Source organism: Halichoerus grypus, chromosome 1, assembly GCF_964656455.1.
Source record: "Halichoerus grypus chromosome 1, mHalGry1.hap1.1, whole genome shotgun sequence".
In the NCBI taxonomy this organism is placed as follows: domain Eukaryota; kingdom Metazoa; phylum Chordata; class Mammalia; order Carnivora; family Phocidae; genus Halichoerus; species Halichoerus grypus.
Genome location: NC_135712.1, coordinates 211,609,892 through 211,626,849, shown reverse-complemented (window position 1 = coordinate 211,626,849; position 16,958 = coordinate 211,609,892). Strand labels below are relative to the sequence as shown.

At 45.5% G+C, this 16,958-nt stretch overlaps 1 protein-coding gene across 3 annotated transcripts in view; it reads left to right on the top strand.

The window, feature by feature from the left end:
• Positions 1–14,119, top strand: part of VAV1 (vav guanine nucleotide exchange factor 1) — a 48,848-nt gene extending 34,729 nt beyond the window's left edge. The window contains exons 21-27 of one of the 3 annotated variants that reach the window (XM_036066104.2): positions 293–358; positions 3,656–3,687; positions 7,380–7,496; positions 8,684–8,771; positions 10,521–10,635; positions 12,157–12,305; positions 13,810–14,119. In XM_036066104.2, coding sequence (XP_035921997.1) covers positions 293–358; positions 3,656–3,687; positions 7,380–7,496; positions 8,684–8,771; positions 10,521–10,635; positions 12,157–12,305; positions 13,810–13,863 — 621 coding nt within the window. In that variant the 3' untranslated portion in view covers positions 13,864–14,119. Of the gene's footprint in view, positions 1–292; positions 359–3,655; positions 3,688–7,379; positions 7,497–8,683; positions 8,772–10,520; positions 10,636–12,153; positions 12,306–13,809 lie in introns of those variants that run through there. The other 2 variants (XM_036066103.2, XR_013441852.1) reach the window with 2 other exon arrangements.
• Positions 14,120–16,958: the final 2,839 nt, after the last annotated feature.

The window sequence follows — 16,958 nt, the reverse complement described above, 5'->3', positions numbered from 1 at the left end:
AAGTGACTCTGGCAGGGGAGGCTGGTCTGGAGGAGGCATCTGGGGAGGATAGTAAACATGGGGATTTCTAGGGCTGGCCTGGCCCTTCTGAGCTGGCTGTCTTCCCAGGAAGTTGATAGTAGCTGGCACTCCATGGGTCATGCAGGCTGCAGAGAGATAGATGGACAGACAGAGTGGCCACTGGGTAGAAAGTTCAGTGCGCATGCACACACACACACACACACACACACACGCACGCACGCATGAATGCCTATAACCTCTCTGTCCATGTCTTTGCCTCCTGGCTTTTTAGGGCAGGAATACGGCTACCAATGAAGTTGGCTGGTTTCCCTGTAACAGAGTCAAGCCCTACGTGCATGTGAGTGCCTCAAATCTGGATGTAGTGAGGGCAAGGGGGTGCAGAGAAGGTCCTGCGGGGGTAGGAAGCCTTGGGGTGACACCCCTGAGATAGGGAGGGGCTGCCCATCATGGCAGGTCATTCCCGAAACCCGTGTTCTGCCTAGCTTGCCTACTGAGCCCAGAGTGGGGGCCACACAGAGAATGATGACCAGTCCTTTCCCCCTTGATTCTTCTTGTATGAAGGTCCTCTCCCTTGTAAAGGAGAAGGAGCAGGGGCCCAGAAGGCTGGCCAGTCCCTGCTTCCTTCAGAGACAGCGAATGTTGTCCCATCTGGGGGGTGGCCACTCACATCTCCTGGCCCAGCTCCTGTGGACACACCTGCCCGCACTTTGCCCACCTCTGTTCTTCAGCTGTCCTCTGCTCACCTGACCACCTTGTTCTCTGATGACCTCAGATTTTTCCCACTCTCCCCAGACCTCCCTCCCTCACGGTAGATGCCCCTCTGCCTGCTTCACAGCCCAAATAGGAACCTTCAGAGGGAAATTCTCTCCTGTTCTGTTGCTTTAATTTTGTATCATTTCAGACTTCCAGAAAGGTTGCTAGAATAATGCAAAGAACTCCAAACAGCCTTTCCCCAGATCCACAAGCTGTCAACATTTTGTCCCATTTTCTCTCTCATTTGCTCTTTCTCTGCACATTTTATTTTAAAAATTCATATTATTTTTTTCTTGAGACATTTAAAAGTTTATGGACATATTTTCCCTTCACCCCTAAATACATTCTAAGAATAAGAACCTTTTCTTAAATAACCATAGCATGATTTTAACAACCATGAATTTGACACTTGACATTGACATTATACTGTGATTTAATTTATAGTCCATATTTAAATTTTGACAGTTTCCCCCAAAATTATCTTTTAGAGATTTTTTTCTTTTTTGGCCTGGGGTCTTCCAGGTTTCTCCACTGTGGAGTTACATTATACATTTCCAACTTCATGGTTCTGTCCAGGTTTATTCGCAGATGTTCTACTGTAAGGACTAGCTGTCTCCTAATCAATCAATTAATTAACCTACCTAGCAATTAGTCATCTATGTATCTAATGATCATCTGTGTATCTATCTGCGTCTCTGTGTATCCATTAATCATTTATATATCAATCTATGTATCAAGCATCTATGTGTCTGCGTAGCTGGGTATCTGTCTGTCTGCCAGTCGGTCAGGTATGTATGCATGCATGTATCTCAGGAAATGCCCGTGGATTCTTGCTTTAAAATTGTCCCAGCTTTGGCCAGTGGGAGCCCTATCAGCCTGGCTCATCTGTTCTTTTGATGTGTCCCTATTATTCTCTGAGGTCTTCCTTATTTTCTAGCGTAATACCAGACTTACCTTGTACTTCCCATGCCCCAGTCTTGGAATCAACCCTTTTCCCAAGGAGCCCTGGTCCTTTCAGGGGGACATGGCATTCAGAAGCCAAGATCTGGACATCTCTCTAGTTTCTGCTTCCAAATGTACTGCCTTCTTAAAGCTACACCCATCCTAGCCTCCTCCTCTCCCAATACAATGAAGGCTCTGAGAAAAAATAGAAAAAAAATGACAATTCTCCTTTCTACTCAAGGATTCCATGCTCCTGGAACCACCTACCTTGCAAGAAACTACTTTGTCTTCTATGTGCCTCTCTGGAGATTCTTAGTGCACATACAAGTAGATACAAATATGGATTCTCATTTCCCCCATGATAGATTCAAAAGATTTGATATTCACTGTTATGCAGCCTTTCCCCCTGCCCCCACCCCTTAATATATCTTGGGATCTTTCCATGGCACTGTACGTAGACCATTTTATTCTTTTTTCCCTTTAAAAAATTGAGGTGAAATTTGAAAAAACATAAACCATTTTAAAGTACACACTTCAGTGGTACATTTTGCAATCATTTCATTTACGTGAAACATCTAAAATAGGTAAATCCACAGGGACAGAAAGCAAATTGGTGGTTCCCAGATTTTGGAGTTGGGGGGGGGACTAGGGACTGATGTTTAATGGGTGATGTGTATGGGTTTTCTTTTGGGGTGATGTTTTGGAACTAGATAGATTATTCCTCATTCTTTTTATTGTTAGTATTTTTAAATTATGTAAAACACACATAAAATTTACCATTTTAACCATTTTTGAGTGTACAGCTTGGTGGCATTAGGTACATTCACACTGTTGTACAACTGTTCCCACCATCCTTTGCCAGAACTCTTTTCATCTTGCAAAGCTGAGACTCTGTCCCCATGAAAGAGTAACGCCCCTCCCTTTTCCTCAGCCCCTGGCTCCCACCATCTACTTTCTGTCTCTATGACTTTGACTCCTCTAGGGACCTCAGGTAAATTGTGTTGGTCCTTTTGAGAATGGCTTTTGCACTGAGCCTAATGTTTTCAGGGTTCATCCATGTTGTAGCAGGTGTCAGAATGTCCTTCTTCTTCAAGGCTGAATAATATTCCATTGTGTGGACATACCACACTTTGTTTACCTGTTCATCTCTTGATGGGCACACACCTTTTGGCTATCATAGATAATGTTGCTATGAACATGGATGTATAACTATCTCTTTGAATTCCTGTTTTTAATTCCCTTGTGTAGATACCCAGAAGAGGAGTCACTGGGTCATATGGTAATTCTATTTTTAGTTGTTGAGAAACTGTCATCTGTTTTCCTTAGCAGCTGTATCATTTTACATTTCTGCTATAAGAATTCCAATCTCCCTATAACCTTGCCAACACTTGCTATCTTCTGTTTTTTTGGTTTTTTGTTTTGTTTTGTTTATTTTTACAGTAACCATCTTAATGTGGTGGAAGCGAGCACCTTTGCATTTATTCAGACCAGGGGTTGGGCTTTCTGTAAATATATAATACAGATTTTCATCTTTGCAGGTCAGAGGCTCTCTTTGTGACCTCTTACCTCTGCCAGAGAAGTGCAAAAGCAGCCTCAGTGTGTAAACGAGAGGGCATGACTATGTTCCAATAAAAACTTGATTTGTGGACCTTGGCATGTGAATTTCATCCCATCTTCACATGCCGGGCAATATTATTCTTCCTTTAATTTTTGTCAACTATTTAAAAACATAAAATCCATTCTTGGCTTGAGGGTCATGCTAAAACAGGTGCCTGGACAGCCCCTGTTGGAAGTGGACGGGTCTCTTGGTGAACAGCACGGTGCCTGGCACTCAGTAAATGATGGTGGAATGAATGATAGTAGATGATAACAAATGAATGGAGTGCCCTGCCAACCTGGGTTCTTGATCCTAAGTCCCAGTCTCTGTCTGTGTCCCCAGGGTCCCCCTCAGGACCTGTCCGTTCATCTCTGGTGAGTAGAACTACCTTTCTTACTTTCAGCTTGAGGCCCTCTGGGGTGGGTTCCCAGGTTGGGCGTGGAGGGGCCTCCAAACTAACTGCTTATTTATTTTTTAAACTCTGGGTATTGACTGCTGGATTGAGCCCTGTACCCGGGGCTGCTGAAGGGCGAGCAAGCGAAAGAGAGTCCCTGACTCTGGGAGATTAGGGTCTCCCTGGAAGGAAAATGATGGTGGGGATGGTAATGGCAGCCCCTCCCTCCTGCTTTTGAACACCTATTGCAGGTAGAACAGTGAAGGGTAGAGGTTTACAGTGTTGCTTCTGGAGCCCACTGACCTGGGTTCAAATGCTGAGTCCCACATTTCCCAGCTGTGTGACCTTGTGCCGGTAACTCAACCTCTCTGGGCTTCAGCTCTCCTTTCTGGAAAATAGATTAATACCAACAACTATTTTGGGATTTTTTTAAAAACCCATTTATAGGGTTTTTTATAAGGCGTTAATGAGCTGTTACCTGTAAAGTTCTTAGTCCTGTGCCTGGCAAACAGTAAGCCCTTTATTATCTGTGATTAGATTAGACCTGTTACTATTGTGGTCATCTTATTAGGACTACATTTCATCAATTCTAAAATGCACATTTTTTTCATGTTTTAACATCTCTGACATTGGAATGGCTCTTACAATCAATGGAAGATCAGTCTTCTGCCTAATTTTATGGGTAGAAGTTTTCATTTCATAATGGCCCGTGAAAGAACAGTGCCTTTTACAGTCGCCAGCATCTTAGATGATATCACGTGGGATTGTTTTTAATGAGTGTTGTGTCAGCACTTTAATGAGCACTTCGAATTCTCGTAAAAACCCTTTGCTTTTCTTCCTCCCTTTCGGCAAAAGAAGGAGGAAACCAAGGCTTAGAGGGGGGAAGTGATTTGTTCAGTGTCACGCAGTGAGGAAGTGATGGAGACAGGATGGAACCCATCTGCCCCGACTCCAGACTCCAGAGCCAGACCTTGCTGCCCCTCGAGAGTCAAAGTAACACAAGGGGCGTAATAACGCTCGCATTTCCTGAGCGGACGAGGGGCATCGGCTGCATTACTGCCAGTGGTCAGAAACGTCGCTCTGTATGTCTGGGGGGCAGTTTTAACTTCCTCTTTGCAGAAGAGGAAATCGGGGCTCTGAGTGGCAAAATCAGTTCCTGAGGTCACAGAGCCAGGTTTCAGACCCCATCTCCACCCTCCCCTGCTGGGATGGGGTCATCACGCCTGGAACTGGGTGACTCATTTCAGGTGCAAGATTTAAGGGGGCGCCAAAAACCCAGGGATCAAGGTCCATGCTATTTCAAGGCAGCAGTTAAAATAATCAAAAGCGAGGCAAACGGGGGCGCCCCGCTGGCTCAGTCGGGAAGCATGCAACTCTTGATCTCGCGGTGGGGGGTTTAAATCCCTCGTTGGGCATAGAACTTACTTAATTAAAAAAAAAAAAAGCAAGGCAAAATCCATGATAAGCAAAACATCGAAACTGTAAATAAAGACAGGATCTGACAGGGCTGGGGGTAGAAAGAGGTGATGTGGTGAGCCCCCAAGTACGGAGTCAGGTCTTGTCTTTATTTAAAGCCTTGACGTTTTGTTCACCTTGGATTTTTTTTTGCATTAATTTTTAAAAACTGAGTTGAAATCCACATAACATACAATTAACTGTTTAAAGTGGCATTTATATTCATACCTGTATTTCTATTACAGGTTTACATGTATATATCATAGTTATATTTTACCTCAAATTAAAATATGTTATTTATGTTACATATTTACATTTGCAGCATAAATACATTCATGTTCACCTTTATATATCGTCTATAATTACATATGATCTATAATTAGCATATATATGCTATGTATTTACATTTATAGCACAATACATTCATGTTCATATTTATATCATCCATAATTGTGATCTTCTATAGTTAATATATATTATTTATGTTACATATTTATGTCTACAGCATAAATATATTTATATCCAGTGACATTTAGTACATTCTCAAGGTTGCATGGCCATCACCAGTATAACTCCAGAACATTCCATCCCCCCAAAGGAAAGCCCGCCCCCATTAGCGGTCACCCCCAGCCCCCCCAGCCCCTGGCACCCACCTCTAACCCCTTCCCGTCCGTGGATGAGCCTGTTGTGGACGATTCACGCACATGGAACCACACACAGTGTGGCCTTCTGTGTCTGGTTCCCTCTCTGAGTGTCGTGGGCTCAGGGTCCGTCCACGGGGCAGTGCATGTGGGCGCCTCGCTTCTTTTATGGCTCTTTGGCAGTCGTTTTGGTTTTTAAAAGTATTGCATTAAAATACTCCTTACCTCACTTGCTATCACTTATCTTGATGGTGGAGTGTTTTACTCCCTCTTCACAGTTTGTACCTGGGGCTGGTGTCTCGCTCTCCTCACCCAATTTCTGTCCTGGTGACCATGGAGACGGGCGAACTGTGGGGACTCAGTAAATGCCCATCCAAGCAACGTCAAATTCCAGATTAAAGGGGAAAAAACCCTGCTTTTTCACACTCACACTCTTGACCAAATGTGTGGGTTTTTTCCCCACACCCAAACAATTCTGTAATTCTTCCCTCTCAGCTGGGTGTCCTATAATTGAGTTCATTTCTGACACTACCCACCTGGAGATGGCATCAGACCCCACAGGTTAAGAGTTGGTTCACATCAGACTGCCCACCTCTCAGGTGCTAATCTCAAGTCAGCCTTCCAGGACTTCTGACCGACCTGCTGTAAATTGTGGGCTCCCACAACCACCTCCCTGGTTTGGATAATGCACTAGCACAAACTCCTAGAACTCAGGAAATCCATTTCCTTAGATTACGAGTTTATTATAAAAGGCCATGTCAGGGCTCGAGAATTCCTGTCTCCTTCAAGGTCCTTCTAGCAGGACTAAAACTCAAATTGCCACGAGACAGATTAATAGGAGAAAAATCAAATTTAATTTTGTATGTACAGGGAATCCACAGAGACATGGAAATCCCAAGACGGTCAGGCAAAAGGAGGCATATATGTCATTCCAAATTAAGGAGAAGGGGGCAAGGGTGTGGGATGTCAAAGGGAAGGAATGCACTTCACAGGAAGATGAAGAGGAGGAAATGTCTGGTACACAAATGTTTGCTGGCCCCCTGGGAAACTGTGGGACACAGAGGATTTGATCAAACGGGCCTTGCTAAGTTCCTCCCAGCCCACCGCACCTCGTTCATAGCCTAATGTAGGTATCTAGGGTGATGGTTGCTATCTTCCCGGAGCAGGTCCTCTGTCAGCATTCTGTTTAGGCAGCTGTGGGGGAGGTAGAGTTTTTCCTGAATCTGCTGGGTTTTGATTGCTTTTTTCTTATGTTTTAGATTTTATTTATTTGTCAGAGATGTAGAGAGAGAAAGAGAGAGCATGAGCAGGGGGACCTGCAGGCAGAGGGAGAGGGAGAAGCAGGCTCCCCGCTGAGCAAGGAGCCCCATGCGGGACTTGTGACCTGAGCCTAAGGCAGACGCTTCACCGACGGAGCCACCCAGGCGTCCCGGGTTTTGATCGCTTTTTAACTCAAAGTGGTCTTCATGCCAAAGTGGCCCGTCTTGGAGCAGCAGCCTGCCCTGGGACTGTCACCAACTTAAAAATCACAGGCATGGAGGTGGTGTGGACCTCTCTCCTTGGTGTATCTTGACAGGTACGCCGGCCCCATGGAGCGTGCGGGGGCAGAAAGTATCCTCACCAACCGCTCGGATGGGACGTTCTTGGTGCGGCAGAGGGTGAAGGACACAGCAGAATTTGCCATCAGCATTAAGTAAGTCCTCCGTCCCTGACCCCCTGTGACCTGGGCGCTGCAGGAGCCTGGGAGGAAGGGAATGTACGGTTACAATAGCCATCTTACTCCTTTTACTTGACGGACAGCCCACAAGAAAGAGAGATGCTTCCCAGGCAGGCTCCAAAAGGCATTTAGCACATCCTAGCAAGAGGCAGAGATCCCACGTGGACCAGCGCTCGCGGGCCTCTTTGCTCATGCCTGTCTGTTGTGTGCGGCTTCTCACTCACGGTGACTCGTTTCCTGGTCGGTTTTATAATTTTGTCTTGTGATGTCCAGTGGGGCTTTCCCGCTGGGGATCTTGTGCTGCTTGGGTCTCCAGAGATTTTGCATTTGCTTCTGTTGATCACCAATGGGTTTTTTTTTTTTCAAGTTCAACATTTTAGGTTAATTCCTTAGTTTCCCCAGACTGTGCAGGTGGTTTAAGTTCAAACCCCAAACCTACATGAGGGCAGGAGTGAGGTTCTGAATTCTCAAGGGTGACTTTTCCGTTTGGGGTCTGAGACAGATACGCTTTCCTATGGTCCCCTGTGCGACGGGTGGTTTTTCTAGAGGATGTAGCATTTGATAGTCCAGGCTTATGCGGTGTGGGCGGGTCTCAGTGCTAACCCTCCACCTCCGTGGGCCCAGTAGCTCATCCCATGTTTCTATGGGATCATCAAGGCATAAGCTACTTGGTTAGCAAGATCAGCAAACCCCGTAGGGTAGCAGTTCACTCAGTGAGCTCAGTTTTAGTTTCAACCTCAATTTTGGCCTCTGGGGATTTCCCTTTACTTTTTTGAGAGCTCAGCATTTTTTGTTCTCATCCTTTCTTGTTTTCTGTAGTCAGATTTTTTTTGGGGGGGGCACCAGTTATCTAGTTTTCCATGTTGACAGAAGTGAATATCTCTTCCATGTCCTTACGAGTCTGTGGCCCGCCATGTTAGTGGAAATGGGTCCCTTTTCCCATCCTGTAAATCCTAGGTCCTCCATCTTGGGGGAAGCACAGATCTCGTCCTCTCTATTCTAGACCATGGCTTTCTTTGCAAGACCTTTGTGACTTCTCAACAACCCTCTGAATCAGGGTGTGGGGTTGTGTAGCCCGGGGGCTGAGACTTGGCAGGGGATGAGCTTGGGTCCCCAGCCTCAGGGCTCTGTGACCATCTGGGCCCCTCTCTCACTTCTTCCAGGTATAATGTTGAGGTCAAGCATATTAAAATCATGACAGCGGAAGGACTGTACCGGATTACAGAGAAGAAGGCTTTCCGGGGCCTTACGGTAAGGGCCAATCTACCTCAACCCCAGCCTCCCAGAATCTAGGAGAATCTAGCCCTCCCTGAAGCTCCATCTTGGGACACCCCCTTTCCCACACCCAGAGCAGTCCCTCCAAGAGCACTATGGAGCAACGGGCTTTAAACTCATTCCCCTAATGGCTGATGATGATGATGATGATGATGGTGATGATGATGATGAATAACAGCAGTGAGCATTTACTAAGCACTTACTGAGTGCCAGACATGCTCTGGATAGGACTCCAGTGAATCCCCTCGACTCACTGTGGGAGGTTCTATTTCACACACAGATGAAACTGATGTTCTGTCCTTTTCTAGTATCACAGAAGAGCAGAGCTGTTTCTGTCAGACTGCAAGGCTTAGCTTTGCCTCATCTGTTCAGTGGTCTTTTCACTGCGAATTCAAATGCCTTTCAAGTGTTTTTGCTTCTGTTTGGTGCCCTGTAGTTTTGGGAAAACTTTTAGACATTTTAAATCCCATTGGTCTAAGGCACATGGATTTTACCTGTGGTCCTTGGATCCTTGAGGAACTTTGAGTCCTCTGGAAAAAGATACAGAATTTTGCACATAGCTGCATGTATTAGGAGGTGATTGTCTCAGATTTCCCTTGATTCTCAAACAGATCCTTGACTCCCTGAAAGGTTAGGGACTGTTAATTTATTCCACAGTTTTTTTGTCCACCAAACTTGATTCTGAAAACTTTTCCCCTCATTTTTTTATTTCTGAAAAATTTCCAAAAAGTTACTGGAATAGTGAAATGAACATCTGTGAATCTATCACTTACTAATTGTTAATGTTCTGCTTCTTTTGTGCCCTGTCAATCCCTCCCCCCTGACACACATTTATTTTGCCCTATGTAAGAATAAGTTGCAGGCATCTAGACCGTTCACCCAAAAATACTTTAGCATGAATATCCAAAGAGCCAAGACATTCTTGTACCTCACTACAGTATCATTATTACGTTCAGGAAATTGAGCATTGATGCAAAATTATTACGTAATATACAGTCTATTTTCCAAACTCCTGATTGCCCCCAAAAGGGTACCTTTTATAGCTCTTGTTTCTTGTAGGATATAATCAAGGATCACACATTGCATTTAGTTTTTATCTCCTTAGTCTCTTTTCATTTGTAATAGATTGCCAGCCTCTTTAAAATCTTTTTTTTCTTTTGGTCTTTCATGATACTGGCATTTTTGGAGTCTAGAACGCTAAACCATGGACATTTTGTCTTGTCTTAGCTACTACACTCTACTGCCCCTCCCCCGGGGGACTGTATTCCGGATCTGCCCTTTTCCAGATGTGGGACCCTGGATGAGGAACTTGGCCTCTCTGTGACCTGGTTTCTCCATTTATAAAATGGGAGAATCATGAATGTATTCACCTTTCATGATTATTAGGAGATTTTGATGCTGTGTGATTGCACACTGACCAGCACATAGTAGGTGCTGAATAAGCAGAATTTATTATTATTATAATAGTTAATTATAAAAATAAGTCTCTTGACACCCACAGTGGGGGTTGATTTTGGTGAGCTGGTTATCAGGCAAGTTGATTATTCGGTAAATTTATTATGAAGTAACTTGGTTATTAAGAGAACTGGCTTTAGGCAATGTGATCTCTTCCCAAAAAAATGGTCCTGGTTGCCCAGGAAGGGAATGAGCTCCCCATCAGGGGGAACAGTCAAGGAGTCACCAGGGAGGCCAGAAGGGATAGCATCTGCCCCCCTGTCCTTCCAGGAGCTGGTGGAGTTTTACCAGCAGAATTCTCTAAAGGACTGCTTCAAGTCACTGGACACCACCCTGCAGTTCCCCTTCAAGGAACCTGAGAAGAGAGCCATCAGCAAACCCCCAGGTAGAGGTCTCAGGCTGCGGACCTGTGCCCCAGCTCCTTCCTATTGTAGAGGGCAAGTTTGGGGATGCTATGGACATTCCAGTGGGCATACAGAGGTCATGTCTGGTAAACAATGGGAGCTCCTTCTCACGATAGTCTGTCCCTTTGCTCTTGGGTGGTTTGCATGTTTATTTGCTTGGGTGGAAGATGGGACAGAGGTTACTTTTGTATTTGGGAAGATGAGGACACTAGGTACCAGAAGAGTTCTCACCTGCACCTTTTAAGCCTGTATTTTTGTATCAATATCAAGGATTAATTAGTATCTATAACATTTTCTCACAAAAAGGCAAGACCTTTAGTGCACTCTTCTCTTTTCCTTTGCATCTCTCTCCCGTAGGTTCATGGACGTTATCTGGAATGTTGGATACAGTTTGCTATGAATTAAAATAATTACAACATATGTTTTAGGGATTCTTTCTTAACAGTTGCATTTAACTTCTCAAATACAGTATCAAGAATTACTCAGACTCCATGTATATTTCTTGTTTTCTATATTTTCCTTTATTTTTAAAATTCCTTATTCTGATTCAAATTTCATTTTGCTAGAGTGCATCCTGAAGTATGTTTTTCAGAAAAGTCACATGGGTGGTATAGTTTCTGGATTCTTATATATCAAAAAAATTTTTAAAGAGAGATTTAAAGAATTAATTATTATTAAAATGTTACATTTTTTGGGGCACCTGGGTGGCTCAGTCATTAAGCGTCTGCCTTCGGCTCAGGTCATGATCCCAGTGTCCTGGGATCGAGCCCCGCATTGGGCTCCCTGCTCTGCGGGAAGCCTGCTTCTCCCTTTCCCACTCCCCCTGCTTGTGTTCCCTCTCTCGCTGTCTCTCTCTGACAAATAAATAAATAAAATCTTAAAAAAAAATAAAATGTTACATTTTTGAAAAAAACAACACCAACATAACACCAGGACTCCAATCCTCATCAAAGGATCCTCATCACCCAATGGGATAAATGTTTGTGTCTGTCTGAACATTACTTATTTGCCCTGGTGTATATATGGATCTTAGCATACTTGGAGAAATACTACAAATTAATTTTCCATTCTACAATGTTGCTTAATATTTTACTATGAAAAATTTTCTGTTTCTTTCCCCCTTGTATCTCTTTCTTTTATTCCCTTTCTTTTTTGACCCTGGCCCTCTTTAGGATAATTAATATTAACAGCCTAGAATGAATTTCTCCATATCTCCCCTCTATTTCTTTCACCATAAATATATAGAAACCATTTAAAGAAATTCATAAATGGCATTATTTTCTAAACTTGGATACTGGTTGGGCTAGAATGATGATTTCAAAAGAACAATTGTGTCCCCTCAGAGCACGGGGCACCCAATACTCTGCATGAAGAAGTGTTGAGGGACGCTTTGTCCTGGTGTTACTCTCCTGAGAGCGTTGCCTCCCCCCAGCTGTCCCCCGATGGTGGGCAGGTGTCTGCTCCAGGACCTTTACTCATCCCAGCTCTCCCCTACACAGCAGGGAGCACCAAGTATTTTGGCACAGCCAAAGCACGCTATGACTTCTGCGCCCGGGACCGATCAGAGCTGTCCCTCAAGGAGGGTGACATCATCAAGATCCTTAACAAGAAGGGGCAACAAGGCTGGTGGCGAGGGGAGATCTATGGCCGGGTGAGTTGGGGCAAAGCTTGGCGGCCTGGGGAAAGGGCATGGGGTGACCTGACTATAGCGCTATAGCCTGGAATTGTGGAATGGAGCAGGTGGGGAGTGGCCCTTGTGGGTGTTCCCTGGTCAGAGGGGAGGAAAGGAGATAGAGATTTCATTCATTTATATAACTTGCATTTATTTACTGAGCACCTACTATGTGCCAGGCACTCTGCTGGGTGCTGAGGAGACAAAAATTAGTGTGGCACAGTTACTGCCCTCATGAAACTCATAGTCTAGTGAAGATGATAGACATGTAACCAAGCAGGTACAACATTGAATGGTCAGGGTTGAGATGGGGAATCACAGGGCAGGGTAGGAGCAGGTCAGTAGGACTTCTGGGAGGCCAAGGTGATCACTGAGGGGTGAATAGTTAGCCAGGCAAGAAGGTCATAGAGGGGGTGGAGGAAAATGTTCCAGGCAGAGGCACCAGCATGTGCAAAGGCCCTGAGGTGAGAGAGTGATTAACATGTTTGGGGGACATGAAGGGAGGGGTTTTTGTCTATCTTGTTCACTGCGCCGTGTCTCCAGTGACTGGCACATAATAGGTGCTCAATAAATACTGAATGCATGAAGAGGTATATAACTGGAAATGACCATTTTTGCCTTTTGTGCTTTTTTGTCTGCCTGCATTCGGACTGTCTGTCAGGAGGGACCGCAAGGTTCCTCAAAACATTTGTTTCTACCTGGTTCTTATTTTTGTCTCATGAAGACAGAGAGTCTTCTTTATTTTATCCATGAATGAATTCCTAGTCTCTAGAATACTGCTTCACTTGTAATGGTTTCTCAAAAATATTTGTTGAATGAAGGTAAGGACATTGGTCAGGAGCTTACATTCAACTGGGGGAAACATGTGAAAAAACAGCCCAGATAATTGCTTAGATGAACAGTTTTGTTAAGAATTGTGGAGGGTAAGTTCAATGTGCAGTGGAGGACAGTTGGGGTTTGAGGGAGCCTTTGGGAAATCTCAGCTATAATGAATTCATCCATCCATCCATCCATCCATCCATCCATCCTTTTAAGAAATATTTATTAAGCATCTCCCATGTGCCAGGAACTCTTCTAGATTCTTGGGAATCTAATGAATAAAAGAGACGGCAATCCTTGCCCTTGAGGAGCTCATGTTATGGTGGGGGTGTGGGGACAGACAACAAGCCCATAAATAAGTAACATATACTCAATAAGATGCTGACAAGTGCTATGGAGAAAAATTAAGCAGGGATAAGGAGTGTTGGGGTGGGTGGGGTTTGCAATTTTAAATAGGGTGGTCAGGAAGGTCTCACTAATAAGGCAACATGTGATAGAGAACGCTGGAAGGTGTGGGGGGGTGTCAGCCACATGTACCTCTGGGGGATGTACTTTCTGGGGTAGAAGGTGTGGCAGGTGCAAAGGCCCTGAGGTGTGAGGGCACCTGCCTGGTGTGTTGAGGAACAGTGGGGAATGTGCTGACCCCTTCCTCTTCTCTTTCCAGGTTGGCTGGTTCCCCTCCAACTATGTAGAGGAGGATTATTCTGAATACTGCTGAGCTTTGGCACACTGGCTGAGAGATGAGAAACTCCAGGCTCTGAGCCCAGGATGGGCAGGCAGCAGGGCCAGGGGGGCTGTGACAGGTCCCAGCGGGCTGAGAATCCAGGATGGACTGTGGAGGGCCAGCGTCCAGCTGGCAGGGCTCCTGGGATGATGCCCTGCCATGGTTAATTTATAACACACTGATTTTCTCTTGGGTCCCCTCAAGAAGGTGGGGCTCAAGGCAAGAGCTTTTAATAAAATGATGAAAGGAATGACTGCTGCCATTCAGGAGGACCTGGACGGGAAAGGGTGGGAAAGGACATGGGGGCACAGATAAAAGCCCCCTCCACAATCCCCGCCTTCCAGCTTTATTATCTTGCTTTGCTATATAAGATAAGACCCCAAGAAGGAAATGGGACCCCCACAAGGCAGGAAAGAATTTTACACTCACAGATTCCAGATCACAAAAATGTAACTCCCCTTTGTTTTTTCTCTGCTAGAACTTAACTACCCTCCAATTCTGCTAAGAGGTAGAGACTTCATCTCAGTTTCCCCCAAGATCAGGTTTAAATTCCAGGCAGTTTGGCACTAGGGTGTTGGGGAGACAGCTGGTACTTGATGGTTCTCTATCACACTGCCACCTGCAGAGATGTCATGGTTTCTGCTTTGCCTTTGGTTCCTCTGTGTCTTCCACATCCTTCTTGGCACATGCAAGACATCTGGCTGTTTGTCCTGAAATGCTGAGTGGAATGACTGTACCTCTTAGTTTACCTGCAACAGTCCTGGCTGTTGCCCTGGTATAGTTATTAATCACAATCCTTTTCATTTTCCAAGGTGTCCTGGTTTGGGTGATAAATTATATGGTCACTGCCTTAGGTTGGGCTTCTCCAGAAGCAGAGCTTGAGACAAAGATTTGGATGTGCAGAGTTAATCTGGGAGGTGATCCCAAGAAGTAGCCAGAAGGGAGAGAGAAGGGAGAAGGGAAAAGGAAGGAGCCAGTAAAGGGAGCACTGACGAGCAGGTGACAGCTGTGGGCGGCAGGGGCTCATTCTTGTTGGGGACCCCTGGAAGTCCACATAGAACATTCCTTGCAGTTGAAGCGCAAGGGAGCTAGGGTATGTGTTCACCAACTTCCATCAGTCATTACTTGAGAGCTGCTTGTATGTAGGCAGGGCATGCTCTAGTGGTTGGAGAACCACAGGCATTTCTGGAGCTGTTGACTTGTTGGATATTGTCAGTGGGTGCGTGGGGTGCTGACAGGGTCTGCTGCATTATCCCTAAGTACAGAGAAACTGCATGCACACCCCTTTGCAGCCATCCCTACCCAATGGATGCAGCCCTAGGCAGGGTGTGGGGAGCCTCTACAGAGTTTGCTATATCCTGGGATCCCTAGGGCTCCAGAGAACCTTCTTTTTCTCATATCACCCTGAAGCCATCTAAACTGGGGTGTGCAGATAGGTTACAGGGATGCTTCTCTTGACCCCTCTCTTCCCCTCCACCTTGGAGAGCCATTGACCTATCTTGTTGCAGGAAAAGTTGCTTCAGTCTGATGAATGCTTTTCTACATACGTGACCAGATTTTTTTTCTTTTTACTTAATAGATTTAACTTTTAAAAAACTGTGGCCCAATATACACAATATAAAATCCACCGTCCTCACCAGTTTTACATGTATGGTCCAGTAAGTAGTGTGACGTATATTGGTTGTGCAACCAGTCTCCAGAATTTTTCATCTTGCAAAACAAACACCCTGTCCCCATTAAGCAACAACTCCCTATTCCCTCCTCTCTCCAGCCCCTGGCACCCACTATGGCCAGATTTTTATTGGGGAATCCTTTGGGGCTTAGATTTTTGAGGCTCAAAAGCCAAGATGCAAAATCTCTAAAAAGGTTTTTGAAGTTCAAAAGCCAAAAAGCTGTTTCTTTGGTAACTCTCTTGCAGGTTGTAGAAATACCCCATTGGAGGCAAAAAGATGGTGGCCAGGTCTAGGGAAGGGCCACGAGCTATGTTACTTTGGGGGAAAAGAGTTAGTACTTCTAAATATTACTCCCCCCCCCCCAACACACTAATAACAGAGGCAGCCCCATGTCAAGCACGCGCCACAATAGCCTTGGCCAACGCCATCTCACAACCAGCTCTGTGGGCTGCAGAGCATCATGGCCACGGCTCCAGGAAGATCCTAAGATCAGCTTTGCTCCTGTAAAATTAGCTGTAACGTTTTGAGAAAGTGACTTCACCTCTCTGAACTAGAGAAAGATGAGAAATTCCGCGTCCGAGGGTGCAGAATTGGCTGGTAACTAAGTGCAAAGCCAACTTCTTAACCATCGCTCCAGCAGCTGACGGGAACGTCCTGGTGCTGTGCTCAGCCCAAGGAAACCCGTGCTCAGAGAGCACCTGCGTACACCTGGCCAGGTGCACGGTCTGGACTCCGAAGCCTGGAAGTATTTTCCGTGTTTGAAGGACGGTGTAGCTGGAAAGGGGGCGTTGGAGTCACAGAGGTCAGGGACTATGAGGGGGGGCTTCTGCCCTCTCCCATGACTCCACCCCCCCTCCCCCCCAAGCCATGCCATGAGTTTACCAAAGGCATAAGGAGGCTACCCGGCTGTCTAATTCAGTGGTGCTGTTGAGGTGCAGGTCATGGACTTGTTCTTGGAGGACCTGCGCATCAACGTCCTCCAGCCCCAGGCTGAACTTTGACCCCAGCCATGCCTTGGGCTCTACCCCAGTCTTGGGTGCAGTGTTGTTGCGGCCAATTGGGACTCTCCAATCTCAGTGTCTTACAAACAACTCCTTCATGTTTTAGCTTCAACTGTGCTGAAGAAGTTTCTGGAAGGAGAAGGCACTGCAAGAGTAGCACTGTTTTGAGACCTACCAGGCTCAGGATACGCCAGGCTCATGGCAGAAAGAAAGGAGAGATGGCAGGACGGCTCAGTGGCTCTCGACGTTTCTTCTAGAGAATGGCACACCACTTCCTCTTGCATTTCAGTGGCTAAAGCAAGTTGAACGGCTAAGAGTAACATCAACAGGGCAAGAATGTTTAACCCTCAAACAGAGAGAGCTGTGAAAACTTGGAACAAAGCCACAGTCAACAGGAGAGGCCTGGGTATCATTC